A 17,555-nucleotide genomic window follows, 5' to 3' on the forward strand; every position below is an offset into this window, starting at 1 on the left:
GGAATTTATAGTTATGACGTGTATATCTCGCTTCATAATTCACACAGGGACTTAAATGATAGCTTAGTGGAACCACAATATTCCATTTTATGAACGTGCCAATTTTTGTTAGAAAACCCCTAAAATCCTTCAAAATATAAAACAAACTGGAAAAAAGATTTTCGGACACTAATATCAGTTTTTTTTCATTATTATACCAAAGTTTGAAACCTATTAACTCGATAAATGTTTAACCTATTGAAAAGAAAGTTACATCAATTGAAAATTTAGGAATTCACATATTAGATAGGTTAATTAATGTTGCCAAAAAGTAAGTCAAAGCTGTTAAAAATAGCATATATATGTTATCGCCCATTTTTCGTCCCGACTAGTGGGCGTGTCAATTTTTTATTTTTTGGAAAATGTGCCTCATTGGCTTCTTTATCCACACACAAAATTTCATTAAATTATCTTGAAAACCCACCGAGATATTACGGAAAATCTAAAAGTTTCATTGACCCCATAGGTTAGGTTAGGTTAGGTTGATAGGAGGATGTATACTACATCAAATCCGAAGAAATACACCTAGGCCACTATCGGGCCTGTTGTGCGCTCCAATTCAAGAAGAAAAAAAAAAATTGTTCACTGAATGTATTATTTTTCCATGTTCAGAAACTCAGTTTCCTGGACGTATTTCCTCAGAATCTTCCAATCGGTGTTGGTTAAGAATGTTATTTCCGGAATAACATCACTTCCAAGATACTTGGATCTTACTTCAACGAATGCCTGACAATGGCAAAGAAAGTGCTCCAGAGTTTCACTGTCCTCTCCACATGCTCTACATTCGTCTGAAATCGCACGTCCAATTTTGTATAGATGTGCTCGTAATCCTGTGTGTCCACTGAGAATACGTACCATCATACTAACCTCAGACTTGCTCATTTTGAGAAGATTTCTCGTCTTGCTCTCATCAGGGTCACCCCATAGAATCTTTGTGGTTCTACCCACCGTTTCATTATTCCAAGAGGCCTTATGGGATTCTCTCATCCATATTTTTAATTCAGCTTTTGTTGCGTCGAATGGTTTTGCGTTTGTCAGGTTAACTACATCGAGCTCCCTTCCCTTTAAAGCTATTACATTCGCCCTTTCGTTGCCGACTACACCCGAGTGGCCTGGTACCCATATGATGTGAACCTTACCTCTGGGAGAGTATTCAGTTAAAGCTTTCTTACAATCCAATACGGTCTTAGATTTAATTCTATCACCTGATATCGCACAAATTGCCTTCTGGCTGTCGGTAAATATATTAAGCCCTGTGGGCACCATATTTATTCTAATCCAATTTACACATTCCGTTATTGCTCGTACTTCTGCCTGGAAGCTTGTGTTATGATTAGGTAAACGGTGGTATATTTCTGTTTCTGGGTCTTCAATATAGAACCCCAGACCCACTTTGTCCCCTAATTTAGAGCCATCCGTGTAGCAACGTATTCCTACTGGTATTTGCTCTAATGTTCCGCTTGACCAAGACATTCTATCTGGGATTAGCGTTTCAAAGTTTCCGACATATTCAGTGTCTGGTATGCGATCAGGCACGTCCGATGAATGTGTATAACCTTCCAATGTGTCCAGTATACATTGATGACGTGTCCTATAACCGATTTTGGCCAGTTCGCCTAAAGTAAGGAGCCGTTCGGCTGTAAGCGCCGCCTCATATCTTATATATGTTTCAATGGGTGGAATATCTAGCAACGTTTCCAGAGCCTTGGTTGAAGTAGTACACATGGCACCACTTATACCCAAGCAGCATGTACGCTGAACTCCCTGTAGTAGTTTGATATTACACTTTTTGTCCAAAGCAGTCCACCAGATTATTGAAGCATAAGCTAGAATTGGTCTAATTACACTTTTATAAAGCCAATTTGTCATAGTAGGACTAAGACCCCATTTCATGCCTATGGTTCTCCTACATATCGCCCAGCACCGATGTGCCTTGTTGATCCTATCCTCTATGTGGTGTCTCCATTTTAATTTCCGGTCAAGTATTACACCTAAGTACTTAACTTTGTCTGTCACCGGTATCTTCTTGCCCAAGAAGCAAGGTTCAGTATATTTTTTTTTTTTTTTTTTTTTTTTTTTTTTTTTCATTTTACTTATTATTTATTGAATCTTTCTTACATAGAAATTTACAATAAGTATTGAAATCTTAACCTAAACTATAACTAACGTCGTTATTGCCACTGCAATTTCAACAAAAGTTCTCGATAATTTGATTATCTGGCAAAATCCAATGTTTCCGTTCTTCTCAGTCGTCTATGACCCTCAAATGACAGCAACTCCCTGGCAAGGGGATTTGGGTGATCCATTAGTTTCGACAGGTAGGTTAAACAAGAGAGTTTGATCTCCTCGCGTATTATGGGGACATTGAGATCCCTATGAATATTACTATTGCGAATGTACCACGGGGCACCTGTTATTGACCTTAACAGTGCTGACTGCTTTCTTTGTAATTTTTCAACATTAGATGAGGAGGCTGTTCCCCACAGTTGAATGCCGTATAGCCATATCGGTTTTATAACTGTTTTGTACAAAAGCACTTTGTACTCCAAGTCTAGAGCAGACCGTGGTCCAATTAGCCAGTACAATTGAGCTGACTTTAATTTTATTTGTGTAACCTTGGCTTCAATGTGGTGAGTCCATGTTAAGCGGCGATCAAGGTGGATACCAAGATATCTCACATGGCTTTGTTCAGGAATTTTTATATTGTTTATCTGCACGGGAGGACAATTTTCCCTTCTTAAAGTAAATGTAAGAAGGTAGCATTGACTTTTCAGTATATGTAGAAATTTTTGTCTTTCTTGTGAAAAGACAGATTTCCGTCTTCGCCGGGTTAACATTGAGGCCTCTCGGTTGAGCCCAGCTCAAGGCCGTATTCAGAGCCTCCTCAGCTCTTCTACACAAGTAATTTGGATCCTTTCCCTTTAAAAGTATTACGACATCGTCTGCATAGCAGACAGGTCTAAGTCCTTTCTCGGTTAGGGTCCTTAGGAGGCTATTAATCGTGGTAACCCAGAGTAAAGGTGACAAAATGCCACCCTGTGGTATACCGCGAAATACCTTTTTCCTGATAGTTATATCGTACATCTCGCAGCTTATCCATCTGTTCCTTAGCATGTAGTTGATCCAGTTACGGAGCACCCGGTCAACATAAAACTGGTCTAGGGATTGGATAAGGGTATCAGTGTGCACGTTATTGAAAGCGCCTTCGATGTCAATGCATACTGCCAGTGTATACAGTTTGCTATCGAAAGATTCACCTATGTAGTGGACAACTTCATTTAAAGCGGTTTCCACCGATCGTCCCTTTACATAAGCATGCTGCTGAACATATAGTTATATCTAATACTTCTTCTCTGATTCTATTGACGAAGGTAGCTTTATTACCTAAGTTCAATGTTATCAAGTCTTTAGTATTAAAGAAATCCATGAGGGCTTGTCCCCTGCGATTGGTGTTTGTACTACCCCAAGCTACATGGTGCGAGTTGGCATCACAACCTATTACAATTTTCTTATTTTTCCTTTGTGCCTCTTCAACCAGTTTCATCAGATCCGACGTTGGTGGTAGTGTCGGAGAATCGAAAGGCAGGTAAATAGATGCAAGGAATATGTTGCCACGACCTTGCTTCAGCACCGTTGCATCCGATGTTGATAATCCTGTTGAGAGGAGAAAACATAAGTTCTTGTGACATAAGATACATGTTCTCGGGCGAGATCCTGTATCAGCGTAGAAAAGTTGGAAATTTACGTGATTTAATCCAGAAACCTTGTTGCGAATCGTCCAAGGTTCCTGGATTAAAGCTATATGTATTTTACCTGTGTTGATTTTAGCCATCAGAGCGTTGGTAGCTGTCTCGCTCCGATGGAGGTTTATTTGGATAACCTCAATCATGGTCATCCATTAAACTGTCTTCCAGCGAGTTGGTGGTCACCTCCTCGCTCTTTAGATTTGACTCCTCCGGATAGCCTGAAGTGGCTATTAATGCAGTGAGTACTGTTGATGGCACTGCGGTGTCCTTATCAGGCATAGGAATAGCAGTATTTTTAATAGACACATTCCCAATTCTGGAGAGCATTGCTGTTCTGTCTTCTGGCGGGTGAGTGATTTCCTCCTCGCTTTTAGGACCCCATAAATAATGAAAAATTTAATTTAAAAAATTTTGTAAAACACCAGGTCAACAGAACATGGTAGTAGGTGGATTTCCGCACATTATTTTCTTTAACTTGATATATTTAGAAAACCACTTGAGATATTTAAGTAAATGTTTCACCATGTGATAGATGGGAAACTTGGCTACAAGATGGGCTACCTTTGGCCCGCCAGGCTTTTCGCCAAAGCAACTAAAAAATGGAATTTATTGTAAAGATGCGTATATCTTGCTTCATAATTCACATAGGGACTTATGTGGTAGCTTTTTGGAACCATAACATTCCATTTTACGAAAGTGCCACATATTGTTAGAAAATTCCTAAAATTCCTTCGAAATATAGAACAAACACAAAAAAAGATTTTCGGGCACAAATATCAGTTTTTTACATTGTTCTCCCAAAGTTTGGAACTTTGTAACTCGATAAATGTTTAATCTATTGCGTAGAAAGTTACATCAAATGAAGTTTGAAAAAAATGCTAGCCAGAAAATGCAGGTATGTACTACTAACGTTTTTGTACAACAAAATAAATTATACAACTTCTTTTAATATGCTTTAATTTTAACCATATTTTATTGAATAACATTTTTTGCTTACAATTTGTAATATGATAACTTACAGTGATTATTTTCTTTTCTGTTTGTTATAATGTTTATGTCCTTTTCGTTGGACATATGCATTAATTTTGTAATATACTATATATTAACATACAATTATGATATTTTTCAATGTACAATATTAGTAATAAATATTTTTCATTTTCATTAAGTGTTGTAATATTGAATTAATATTGATTTTGCAGTGTTATAATTAACAATATGATATATTTTTGTTGTGGTTTTTGTTATAAATGTAAGTATGTATGTATATAAATAGAATATTTAAAAAGCCTAAATTATAATTAAATTATGTTTATATGCAATTAACCCATAAAACTAAATACAAATATGTATATGCAAGTGTATTTATTATGTAGTTGAAAATAAAATTAATATTTAACAAGTTTTTTTTTTTTTTTTAAATAAGGCAAATGGAATTATGTTTGATAATGTACTTAAAAGAAACAAAATAAAAAAATATAAACAAAATGGTCGTGGCTATAATAACATGAATAATTATAATATAAATAATTGTTAAATTAAATAAATTAACAAATTATAATTATGTTTATATAGCACCGTTTTGTAAAATAAAAATATGAAAGAATTTGAACAAGTTGTAAAACTGGATATATATGCACTTTTATAGATATTTAACAATTTAGTAATGCTATATAAAACACATTCTTAAAACTAGAACTGATACATACGTTTTTTGCTCAAATAATTTTTGTACAGAACATATATTGAAAATATAAATATAAAATGTATTTTTATCTCTTATAATACATTAATAAAAAATAACTAATGATTAGTATGCGAATTTAGTTGAATTTGTTAAATCGTTGTTATTTTTAGTTTAAAATAGTTTATATAAGAATTCATTGACTTGTTAAATTATAGTTTCATGTTTTTTTTTTTTTTAATAAAATATTAAATTTTAATTGCAGACCTAATTGACTTAATATTATTATTATTTAATTTTCCATATTTAGTTTTTCTAATGCGTTTATTTAATTCTGTTTAGTTTAACATTTCTTTAATTTATTAAATTCATCTTTTAACTGTTTCATCTTTACTTACATCTTTAAAATACATATGTATATTTTTATATATTTATTTGTTGTTTGTAATACATGATAGGTACATGAAAATTGCTATAATGTATGTGAATATCTTTTTTTTTATATTCATTGTTAAATGAACTTAGTTAATTTGAATTTCATCAGTTCTATGAACTCTTTTTATGTTGTCTTCTTTTTTTAAAGCATTCATTTTTATGCATATTGCCCCCTTAAACTCCAAATTAAACTATAACATATTTTGTTCAATTCTTTGAAAGGAATATTGTAAATTTTACAATATTTGATAGAGATATGATGATTATTTTAATGTCTTTGTGTTGTAAAGACAACGAATAAAAATAACTGAAAGGTCTGTATAAAATAATTTATTTTTGAAGAGAAATTTAATAGTTTCTTTAAAAATGTTTCGCGTTTTCGATTGAACAGTTTTTGTTATATGTTATAAACGATTCATAAACAAACAAATATTGAAATCCAAAAACATGTAATTTGTTTAAATTAATTGCGATTATATTATTGGTAATAGTTTTAATACCATTGAAGATCTCAAATTGCATTTTAACAACAGTTTTATAAATTTTTGTTAAATAGGTACATAAAATTCGTGATCTTTTTTCTATACATTTAAAATTTTAAATGTAAAATTTTATGTTAGTACAAACTTCTAAATTAACTTTAACGAAATAACTGATTCGTTAATTTAGTCTATTGAATTTTGATCCTCCTATGTTCTAAGTACATAAATTCAATTTATATTTCCAATTGTGTGTATTTTTCTTATGAAAAACAAAATTTTATAATTCCTTCTAAATACTATAATTGTTAACAATTTCATTATTCTCTTAAAGATCATTGAAATATAATTAGTTTAATAATAATGATTATAATTACTATAAATTTATATTTCTTCAAGAAGATATTTCTTTATATGTATGTATGTACGTAATTTTATGTTTGTGAATATGAATGTAGTGATATGTTGAAGTTTGATTTCATTTCATTTATGTATGTATAATGTCATGCATTTTTTCATTAATATTTATAATAAACATACATATATGTATTTAATTTTTGTGTTATTTATGTATATTTTTTAATAGACTATAATTTAGTTTCAATGTAATTAACAATTCTAACGATTTCTTTTGTTTTCCACAGTTTTAAAATCAAAATTATAAAATATTTTTTTTTTTTTTTTCTACTAAAAAGTCTTTTTTTCTGGAAACAATTTATCAGTCAATTAAGCTTTTTATTGTATTACATCAATTTTTATTTATACATACTATAAGTATGTACTTTGTTAATATGTTGTTGTTTTTTTATTTTTATTGTTATTTTTTAATTGATTTCAACAAATTCAGGAAGTTTTTTTAGTCTACGTTTTGTTTTTTTTTATTTTAAATAAAATTTGTTTTGTTTAGTTTTCAGTATTTTGTAATGTATCATTTTGTTTAGATACTTACATACCTATTTAAGATAAATGCATTATTGTAATTTTGTTAATTTTGTGTTGAGATAAAATAAATTGTTGCGCTTTTTTGTTTTGGTTTTCTTGTTGTTATAAATATTTAACTATTTGTGTTGTTTATTCGGGAAAATATTGAAATTTATGAATAATAATTATTGCGTTGCTGGTATATCGGCAGTGGTTGGCTTGGTGATTCAGATTTGCGTTCCTCATCATTATCGCCATTTAGTGAATTATCGTAATCGTCATCATCATCATCGTATTCATCATTATTATCAGCTTCATTACCAACTTTAGACATCGCTTTTTCTGTTTAGATGAAATTAAAAGTATTTTTTAATAATAATTTTTTCATACGAAAAAATGAAAGGGTTTTTTGTTAAGACAAATATATAGTTCCCGTAACCAGTGTGTTTTAGTAAAAGTCATTGGGTTTTTTAAATTGTGTACTTACACCTTGTAATTGGTACTGTGTTGTTCTTGGTGACTGTTGAGGTGGGTGTTAGATACATATTAGTGTTTTTAGTTTTTAGCTAAACCTACGAAATGTGTTTGTATAAGGTGCAGGAAAATGAACATATTTTTAAAGCCTTTAATTACAAAAAATCCTTAATTTACCATTTCTTTTATGTAATGAAAATCAAAGTAGCGAACTTTAGGTTACAGTATAATTACGAAATATATTTTTATTGTATATATTTTATTGGTATTAAATTATGTATTTTAGTTTGAAATCGTATTCCAATTCGAAGTAAGTAAGTAAGTAAGTAAGTAAGTAAGTAAGTAAGTAAGTAAGTAAGTAAGTAAGTAAGTAAGTAAGTAAGTAAGTAAGTAAGTAAGTAAGTAGTAAGTAAGTAAGTAAGTAAGTAAGTAAGTAAGTAAGTAAGTAAGTAAGTAAGTAGTAAGTAAGTAAGTAAGTAAGTAAGTAGTAAGTAAGTAAGTAAGTAAGTAAGTAAGTAAGTAAGTAAGTAAGTAAGTAAGTAAGAAGTAAGTAGTAAGTAAGTAAGTAAGTAGTAAGAAGTTAAGTAAGTAAGTAAGTAGTAGTAAGTCCGTAGTAAGTCGTAAGGTAAGTGTCCAGTAAGTGGTAGTAGTTAGTGTCAGTCGTGTAAGTCGTCAGTACGTCGTCGTAAGTCCGGTCGTCCGTCCGTACGTAAGTCCGTACCCGTAAGTCGTCCGTCGTCCGTCCGTCCGTCCGTAGTCAGTAAGTCCGTCAGTCGTGTACGTCAGTACGTAAGTAAGAAGTTCTTTGGAGACAAGTTTTGCTAGGCCACTAGAAATTTAAATTGACAAACTCATTTGAAAAGAACCTGTTGACCACACTATTCACATTGATCCCCTCTAACCTCCGACAGTTCTATCTAGTACTAACCTAACTAAATATAGTAATCATAAGAGCTCACAAGCTCCTTTCCGGGTATTCAGTTGTATGAGGCTAGGTGAGATAATGGGACTTATTTTAACCATTTTCAATGGGCTTCGGCCAAGAAAAGCGTATGATCCAAATTTTAACAAATATTAATAGATTCAGAAAGTTATTCTGAGCCGATTGGTATACTTTAAGGGGTGGGTGTTACAAACATCAGAACAAACCACTATAGTGCTTTAGGCTATAAAAACATATAAGATCAAGGAAAACATAAAAAACTAATGTCTAAGTTCGAAAAAAATGTTAAAGACTTTGCATTAAAAGCCGGTATAGTATTATCATGTCATCTCCTAGGTCCTAGGACTATACTACAAAATAAACAAAATATCTAACAGTATAAATTTTTATTCCTTTGAAACTTAAAGAACTTTCTAAAACGATCGACATTGCAATAAAATTTGGAGACTTCGATTCTTTCGAATGACGTATTTTACTTTTAAACTTAAAATTTTATTTATTAAACAGAAAACTTTTGAATACATAAAGATATCCATTATAAGATTATTTATTAAAGGCTTCAAAAAGAGAACATGGTGTTTAATTGGAACTATGTGTATAACTAAGTCAAAATTGTGCATATTTTAACATTTAAAGGTGTCTAACTTACTTTTTTAAACAAATAAATGTCTATTATAAAACCCTACTGGTGTAACATTTTATAATACTAAGTGCGTATAACCTTAAATGCAAATAAGCAACAGCTATAGCTGAGTGCTAATGTTGCATGATACGGTGGGGTTTAATGGGGTTAAAATTATTAAGTGTTGCTAATTTTATGTGTTCGTGTTACTTTTAAGTGTTAAAAATGATTTTTCATGAAATTTTATTATGATTTTTATATAATACGTTTCTTTTTTAATTTTCAAGATTAATGTAAAGCCAAAATTTTATTCTTAAGCAAATTTAAGCAATTTTAACATTTAAACGTTTTACATTCAAAGTAGCAAACAAATAATACACATTTATGTTAATAGTAAAATCAATAATACACTTAAATAAATACATAATTAAGAGGAGGAAAAATAAGTAATAGAAATTTTAATTATACAAACCTGGTACTATTTTAGCGAGCTGTTAGAAAAACCATTCAAAGTTCAGTTTTTTGTTTGTTTCGTTTTTGTGTTCTTTCAAACCAAACTTTCTGCTTTGTATGTAGGTAGTAGTTGTACATTATGAGTTGATAGAGTGGTAAATTTTAAAATATTGATTTTGTAGGTTGATAGTTGGGTATAGTAGTAGAAGTTGGTAATAGTAGTAGAGTAGTAGTAGTAGTTTATTATAATTGTATGTATTTTTATGTAGTATATGGCATATGACTTAATTTTCATTTGTAATTACATATTTATTTGTTTTTTTTTTGTATGCTTTGTTTTTATTTTTCATTTAATGGTGAACATGCGTTTGCGTGTCAATTGTACATCATGTTGTAGGAGCAGAATTATGGCAATTGTTGTTTTTAGCTGTTTTGTTTCAAATTTGTAATTTTTGTTAAATTATTATTATATATTTTTTTTGTTTCAAAGAAATGTTAGTTATTTTTTAACGTTTGTTGTTGTTTTTGTTTTTGGTAATTTAGCAATATGTTTTTTTTAATGTAAATGTTAATGTTAAATATAATATGTAACAAGAACGAACACATGAACAATAATCAAAATATGGCCAGCCAGCCCAGCATTTTCTTTTATGAAATTTATGAACTATAGGCTTTCGATAATGTTCATATAACAAACAAATAATTAAATAAACAATTAATTGAATATTAAACTCAACATTTAAACAAAAACATAATAAAAACGAAAACACGTTTATACTGCAGAGTATAAATTTAATGTGTTTGGGATTAATTCAAACAAACAGCAATTATTTGGGATTAGTTTGACTATGGGGATTACCTAAAATAAAATAAAACAAAATAAAAATAAAATCAAAATAAAATGCAAACAAAAATAAAACAAAAATTTTGAAAAAAAAATTATAATAATGAGAAAAAACACATACAAGCACTATTTATAAAAACAAATTAAAGCTTATGATAATTGTACAATCGAAATTATAAACATCCTTAATACATAACTTAAATAAAATTATTAATAAGGATTAAAAAAATTAAATTATGGATTAGTAATAGTTATTGTTTTAAAATAAATCACTTTATTTTTTTTTTGGAATCAACAATGTAAGACTTCTAAGACCGACACTTTTATAGAATTGTTTCAGTTAATTTGATATTAACATATCTGTAATATTTGGACTTGTAAACAAATTGTCAACTTTTATATATCGGATCTTTTTATGAAACAGTTTTTACATGAAAATTTATTTGATACATCCATTGATACATCCATTAAGAAAGTTTTTATCTATGAATGTTTTAGATAAAAAACATTGTGTGATAATAGTAGGCAGTATCTCTTTCATGGGTTATCTATAAAAATGTCCTTCTTTGTGAGCGTATATTCAGAGTTTACTCGACTAGATTTACCGCAGTGTGTCGCCTATAAGTAAGGAACTAGTTCATTGCTTATTTGTGGAACGCTTTAGATATGATCTAAAATTTGTCGGACATTAAGCAACGGGACTGCGATTAGATAACTTATAAATAATTGTACATAGACCTACAGTCCACATACCCATTTAGATATCGCTTATTTACTACAACACTGTCATAAACGACAATATCGGGCGATCTGTTTGAAAATTATTTAAAAAATAGTAAAATGTAATTAAACATTCAATGCTGTTTTACTCAAAACAAAGTTTTTTTATTTATGCCGATCTTGTAGTAAATGAACGATATGTATAAGAATATGTAACATTGTTGCACATGCGTTTAAGAACTGTTCTTCAGGACTTTGTAGATTCCGATAGAAATACAAATTAAATACAATTTACGATATATTCCGAAAATAAGTGAAACCATTTTTATAAAGAGATTTTGATAAAAACTACTACATATATATAAATAAATATATTCAAATCGGATTTCAAAACAAGAATAAACAATTTAAATAACTATTAATTTTATAAAAAAAAACCGTAAAATTTATAACAAAGTGACATTTTTTAAATAAAATATTCCAAAGAATTTTCCACTTTCGTTATAAAATCTGTAGGTTACAGTAACTGGATTCGAACATGCTTAACAGGCAATATATTCGAATCGAATTACAAAGTAACATTGACTAAATTAAAAAAATAATCATACAAAAATATAAAAGAAATATACATTTCATTTTTTATAAAAATGCACTAAAAATAAAACAAATTTGATTGTATTTTTAATTATAAAAAATATAATTTATATTATACAACTTTTTGTTTTTTTTTTTTACTTATACAACTTAAAAAATGTATAATTGATTTTAATGAGTGAAAAAAAAAAATAAATATTTCCAAATAATGATGAAGATGATGTGCAACTATGAGATCTTGGAATGTACTAAGTAGTTAGTTGAAATAATGAGCGGATTTTTTTTATTATTAAAAATTACGGTGCAATGGGAAAATTTCTCTATGATCGCTGGTGGTGATGGTGGTTGTGGATGTTATTAACTGATGATGACTTTTACAAATGATGCCAAAGTGATGATTAGTGAATTTGTACGTGATTTACTTTTTTTTTATTGTTGTTATACGAAATAATTTTAATTTATTGATATTGTTTATTAAGTTTAAGACGTAAGACACATTATTGTTTTCTTTTTTTTTAAATTTTTCTTAAGTGTAAACATTTTTTTTTGTATTAATTTAATCATCTAGAAAATTAGATACGAAAAGAAAATAGTATTTGTTTTAGTTTAGAAATAGCAAATAGTTTATAAAGATACACAAAAATGATAAATGAATACATTTGTTTATATAAACAAGAAAACAAATATGTAAAGAAAATATATACGTAAATATTTTGTAAAGAAACACCAATTTGAAAATGAATAAAATTGTAAAAATATACATTTTAGTAATTTGTTTTAAATATAAAATAACATTCAATATATAAAAGAAATTTGAATAAAAAACATTTAGAACGCAAAATTGTAAGTTAAACGAAAACAACGAATACTTATAAATTAAACAAAACAAATTTAAATATAAATATATGTATTTTTTAACACAAATTCAACAAAATATTAAAAGTGCTTTAGTGTTTTTTCTTTTGCTTTTTTTTCATGGTTTGTTGCCTTAATTTAGCATAACATGCTTTTTAATAATTTTGCTTAAATTTCACTTACCAGCTACAATTTTACTCATTTGCATAACTTGTTGTGCCAAAATTTGATTCAATTGTAAAAGATGTTCTCTCTGTTTCTTTTCTTCATTTATTTTACTGGGTGGTAAGGTGGCAGTGGTTTCCTATTGAAGAAATATAAATATAGTTTTTAAAATGTATTTAAACTTGACAACTTAATTATAATTCTTAAGCTTGGAAACGATTTCATTTTATGCAAATTTTTTTTAATAGGTAATTATACTTTTATATATGATCCTGATAAACTTCGACAGTATAACTACAAAGAGGTTTCTCAAATAAATTCATCCTTTAGGGAAACCTTTCTAGCAATGTATAAGGGATAATCTTATAAATCTCACTAAAATATTAATCTAAACAATAAACAGTCTTATTTCCTAACTTGGTCTTCAAACTGTTTTGAATAATGTTGAACATACTATAAACTAGACTATAGAATAGACTATGGACTTAAGTATACACTAGACTATAGACTAGACTATAGTATAGACTATAGACTAGACTGTAGACTAGACTATACACTAGACTATAGACTAGATTATATACTAGATTATAGACTAGGCTATAGACTAGACTATAGACAAGACTATAGTCTAGACTATAGACAAGACTATAGAGAAGACTATAATCTAGACTATAGACTAGACTATTGACTAGACTATAGACTAGACTATAGACTAGACTATAGACTAGACTATAGACTAGACTAGACTATAGACTAGACTATAGACTAGACTATAGACTAGACTATAGACTAGACTATAGACTAGACTATAGACTAGACTATAGACTAGACTATAGACTAGACTATAGACTAGACTATAGACTAGACTATAGACTAGACTATAGACTAGACTATAGACTAGACTATAGACTAGACTATAGACTAGACTATAGACTAGACTATAGACTAGACTATAGACTAGACTATAGACTAGACTATAGACTAGACTATAGACTAGACTATAGACTAGACTATAGACTAGACTATAGACTAGACTATAGACTAGACTATAGACTAGACTATAGACTAGACTATAGACTAGACTATAGACTAGACTATAGACTAGACTATAGACTAGACTATAGACTAGACTATAGACTAGACTATAGACTAGACTATAGACTAGACTATAGACTAGACTATAGACTAGACTATAGACTAGACTATAGACTAGACTATAGACTAGACTATAGACTAGACTATAGACTAGACTATAGACTAGACTATAGAGTAGACTATAGACTAGACTATAGAGTAGACTATAGACTAGACTATAGACTAGACTATAGACTAGACTATAGACTAGACTATAGACTAGACTATAGACTAGACTATAGACTAGACTAGACTAGACTATAGACTAGACTATAGACTAGACTATAGACTAGACTATAGACTAGACTAGACTAGACTATAGACTAGACTATAGACTAGACTATAGACTATACTATAGACTAGACTATAGACTAGACTATAGACTAGACTATAGACTAGACTATAGACTAGACTATACACTAGACTATAGACTAGACTATATACTAGACTATAGACTAGACTATAAACCATAGACTATAGCATAGATTAGACTATAGACTAGAATATAAAGTAGAATATAATAGTCTAGACTATAGACTTTGCTATCGACTAGACTATAGATATAGATTTTCTATAGACTAGACTACAGTGAAAGTACAAATAGATTTCTAAAATAAATTCATCATTCCAGGAAACATTTACAACAATGTACTAAAACGTTAATATAAGCAACAGAGCGATAAACAATTATATTTCCTAGATTGGCCTTCAAAATATTTTAAATAATGTTGAACACACTATAACCTAGACTAGAATAAAGACTAGTCTTTGGATAGCCAGCAAAAGTTTATCAGTTATAAAAGTACCGAAGTATTTGTCTAAGTCAAAAAATACTGGAAAAAAGTAATATGTACTGAATTTTCCATAACTGTTTTCAACTTACATTTGCCGCACTAATGGGAGCTTCAGCCAACATCTTTTTAATTGATTCAACTTTTTCTTGACGTCTCTTTTTCTCCTCGGGTGATAATTCGGGTGTCTAATGTTTTTTAAAGTGTTTTTAGAAGAAATTTTGATATAAAATTTTTAAGTTAGAATTTTGTGAGGTTTAAAATTTTTTGTATCAAATTACCGTTTCGGGTATGTAACGTTCGGGTATAACAATTTTATTAGGAGCCAATAACAAGTTATCAATTGTATTTTCAGATATTTTTTCGCCATGTCTTAAAGCGGAGCGTACAACATCAGGTGCATTCATACGCGGACGTAAAGCGACTTCCATATCTAAATCATCGCGAGCACGCCAATTAGTGTTCTAAAATGTAGGAAATATGATAAATTACATAAATTTTAAGGATTTTTCAGTTGTTTAAACTTACATTTCTATTCATATCATTTTCGGTTTGACCATTTTCTATGGTTTTAACTGGCACCACATTATTGGGAGCTGTAAAATGACGTCTCTTTTCTTTGGGCACTGCTCTTCGGTGCTTGTGCTGGGAAGGTACTTTTTCCTGTACCTTTTCAGTATCTTCCGATGCTGATCCTGCAGACATTTCATTCATTATTTGTCTAGCGGCCTCACTTTGAAATGAGGGTGTTAAATCGCTTAGACTTTTATTAAGACTTTGCACTGAATCGGTCTTTTGACGCAAAGCACTTTGAGAGGAATGACGTGAGTGATGAGATGAATGATTATGATGATTATGGGAGGTTTGTTGCTTTTGTTGTTGCATTTGTTTGGCAAAATAAGCATTTGCTAATGGATTTAAATGTTCACGTGGCTGAGAATTACCATGACCATTTGTTAATTGATGTTGATGATTATGTTGAGAAGTTTGTTGTTGTTGCTGTTGATGAGGATGTGAAGAATAATTACTATTTTTATCGTAAGCATTAGAAGCACCATTATGACCATAATAATCATTATAACTAGGAGTAGCAGAAGATGTACTTGCGCTGTTATGATGGCTACTACCACTACTACCATGCTTATGCCTGTGATGATGCCTTGAAGATGATTTTGGTGGTTCACTATATGTTCTGGGTAATGATTTCGATCTTTCATTTGTTTGATATTCTTTAGCATGATAATTACCACCCATTCCCATAACACTGCTACCGTTCATAAGACTATATTGTTCTTCTTCCGCCACCTGATCAAGATTTTGTGTTGAATTACTTAGACCAGAACGTTCGCTGCGATCACGATGTCTTCTTTCAGATTCTCTCTTAACAATACGCACTGTTTTGATTTCCTGTTTCTCCTGTTGTGTTAAATTTGCAAATGGATTAGTTTCTAAGAAACCATCACTATCCACACCACTTGTCTCCAAATTATCGCTAGAATCATTATAACGATAAGATGAAGATCCCATTCTTCTTTGTGATTCGTTGGTCATACTATCGCCTGTATTGTAATCGCTTAATTTACTTGAAGTCGAAGAACAGTTTAATAAATTGCCACTGGTATTGTTGGAACTAGTGTCCACGTACAGAGGCGTTGATAGATTCATGGTAGAATCACTGAAAGTACGATTAACACACATCATAGTATCCAAATCGGTTTCTATCCAACAACCGGAATTGCTTCTCTTCCTAATACTGCCATTATTGCTGCTGGTCTCACCATTTCTTAAGCTACCATGTTCTTTATTACCAATTTCCTGATACAATCTATTAGAATTTTCCGTCAATTGCTTAACGGCCGAACTGAGTTCCTGTCGTTGTCTTTGCATATCCCCCACTAGAGTTTGGACTCTTTTCAGTTCTGATTCCAACATGGCTGTGGTGTTGCTGGTGTATGTATCGGATATTTGTAGAGCACTTTGACTGCCCCTTGATGCTTGCAGTTTCTGACGTAATACTAAGAGTTCCTGTTCTAAACGAGCATTTCCAGCTACTGTTTGCTCAAGTTTCTGTACGTTACAAAAGAAAAATTGTTTATAAAAATAAGATTTTGTGGATTGAATGGAATATAGATAAACATGCTGTAGATACAACTAAAAGCATGATATTTTTATGTGGTTCATTATGAGTAGTCAGAATGTCGTCTATTTTTCGGAGTTAACTACTACTAGTGAGATCGAATGAATTAACAAGTTATTCCAAATTGATCGTAGAAATCAATAAAATTTAACAATGTGATTAATTTTAAAATAGTGTTAAACAAAGAAATTCTTAACAATTCTTATCCAATTTTTGCTTAACATAATTTTAAACTATACATTTTTTGTTATGTTATCACACGAGTTTTAAATCAGTGTAATAACATCGGAGAACAGATATTGTGAAGACAGTTCGAGGTGATCCAAAATATGCCTGTAATAATTTCTCAAAAATAATTTCCTTGAAAAAATTGTAATTGCTCTTATGTTGTATCGGATTGATTAAAGTGTCATTGTTAAAACTCCCGATTTGTGGGAATAGTCTGTAATTTCAGTTCTAATATAAATACATTAATAAAATATCTATGTTAGTATATACTATTTGTAAGATCAATATGTG

At 30.1% G+C, this 17,555-nt stretch overlaps 1 protein-coding gene across 6 annotated transcripts in view; it reads right to left on the minus strand.

Moving 5' to 3' along the window:
• Positions 1-7,183: 7,183 nt before the first annotated feature.
• The window catches only part of LOC119605460 (serine-rich adhesin for platelets), a 188,941-nt gene continuing 178,569 nt past the window's right edge, over positions 7,184-17,555 (minus strand). For 2 of the 6 annotated variants that reach the window (XM_037958638.1, XM_037958622.1), the window contains 5 exons: positions 15,428-16,966; positions 15,181-15,363; positions 14,992-15,087; positions 12,993-13,113; positions 7,184-7,646 (listed from right to left, as the gene is read on the minus strand). In XM_037958638.1, the coding sequence (XP_037814566.1) occupies positions 7,477-7,646; positions 12,993-13,113; positions 14,992-15,087; positions 15,181-15,363; positions 15,428-16,966 (2,109 nt within the window). In that variant the 3' untranslated portion in view covers positions 7,184-7,476. Of the gene's footprint in view, positions 7,647-9,815; positions 10,656-12,376; positions 12,519-12,992; positions 13,114-14,991; positions 15,088-15,180; positions 15,364-15,427; positions 16,967-17,555 lie in introns of all 6 variants that reach the window. The other 4 variants (XR_005231599.1, XR_005231597.1, XR_005231598.1 and 1 more) reach the window with 4 other exon arrangements.

This window comes from Lucilia sericata, unplaced genomic scaffold (genome assembly GCF_015586225.1).
Source record: "Lucilia sericata isolate MDLA Ls3-8-SP2 unplaced genomic scaffold, ASM1558622v1 Contig000015F_arrow, whole genome shotgun sequence".
Taxonomy (NCBI): Eukaryota; Metazoa; Arthropoda; class Insecta; order Diptera; family Calliphoridae; genus Lucilia; species Lucilia sericata.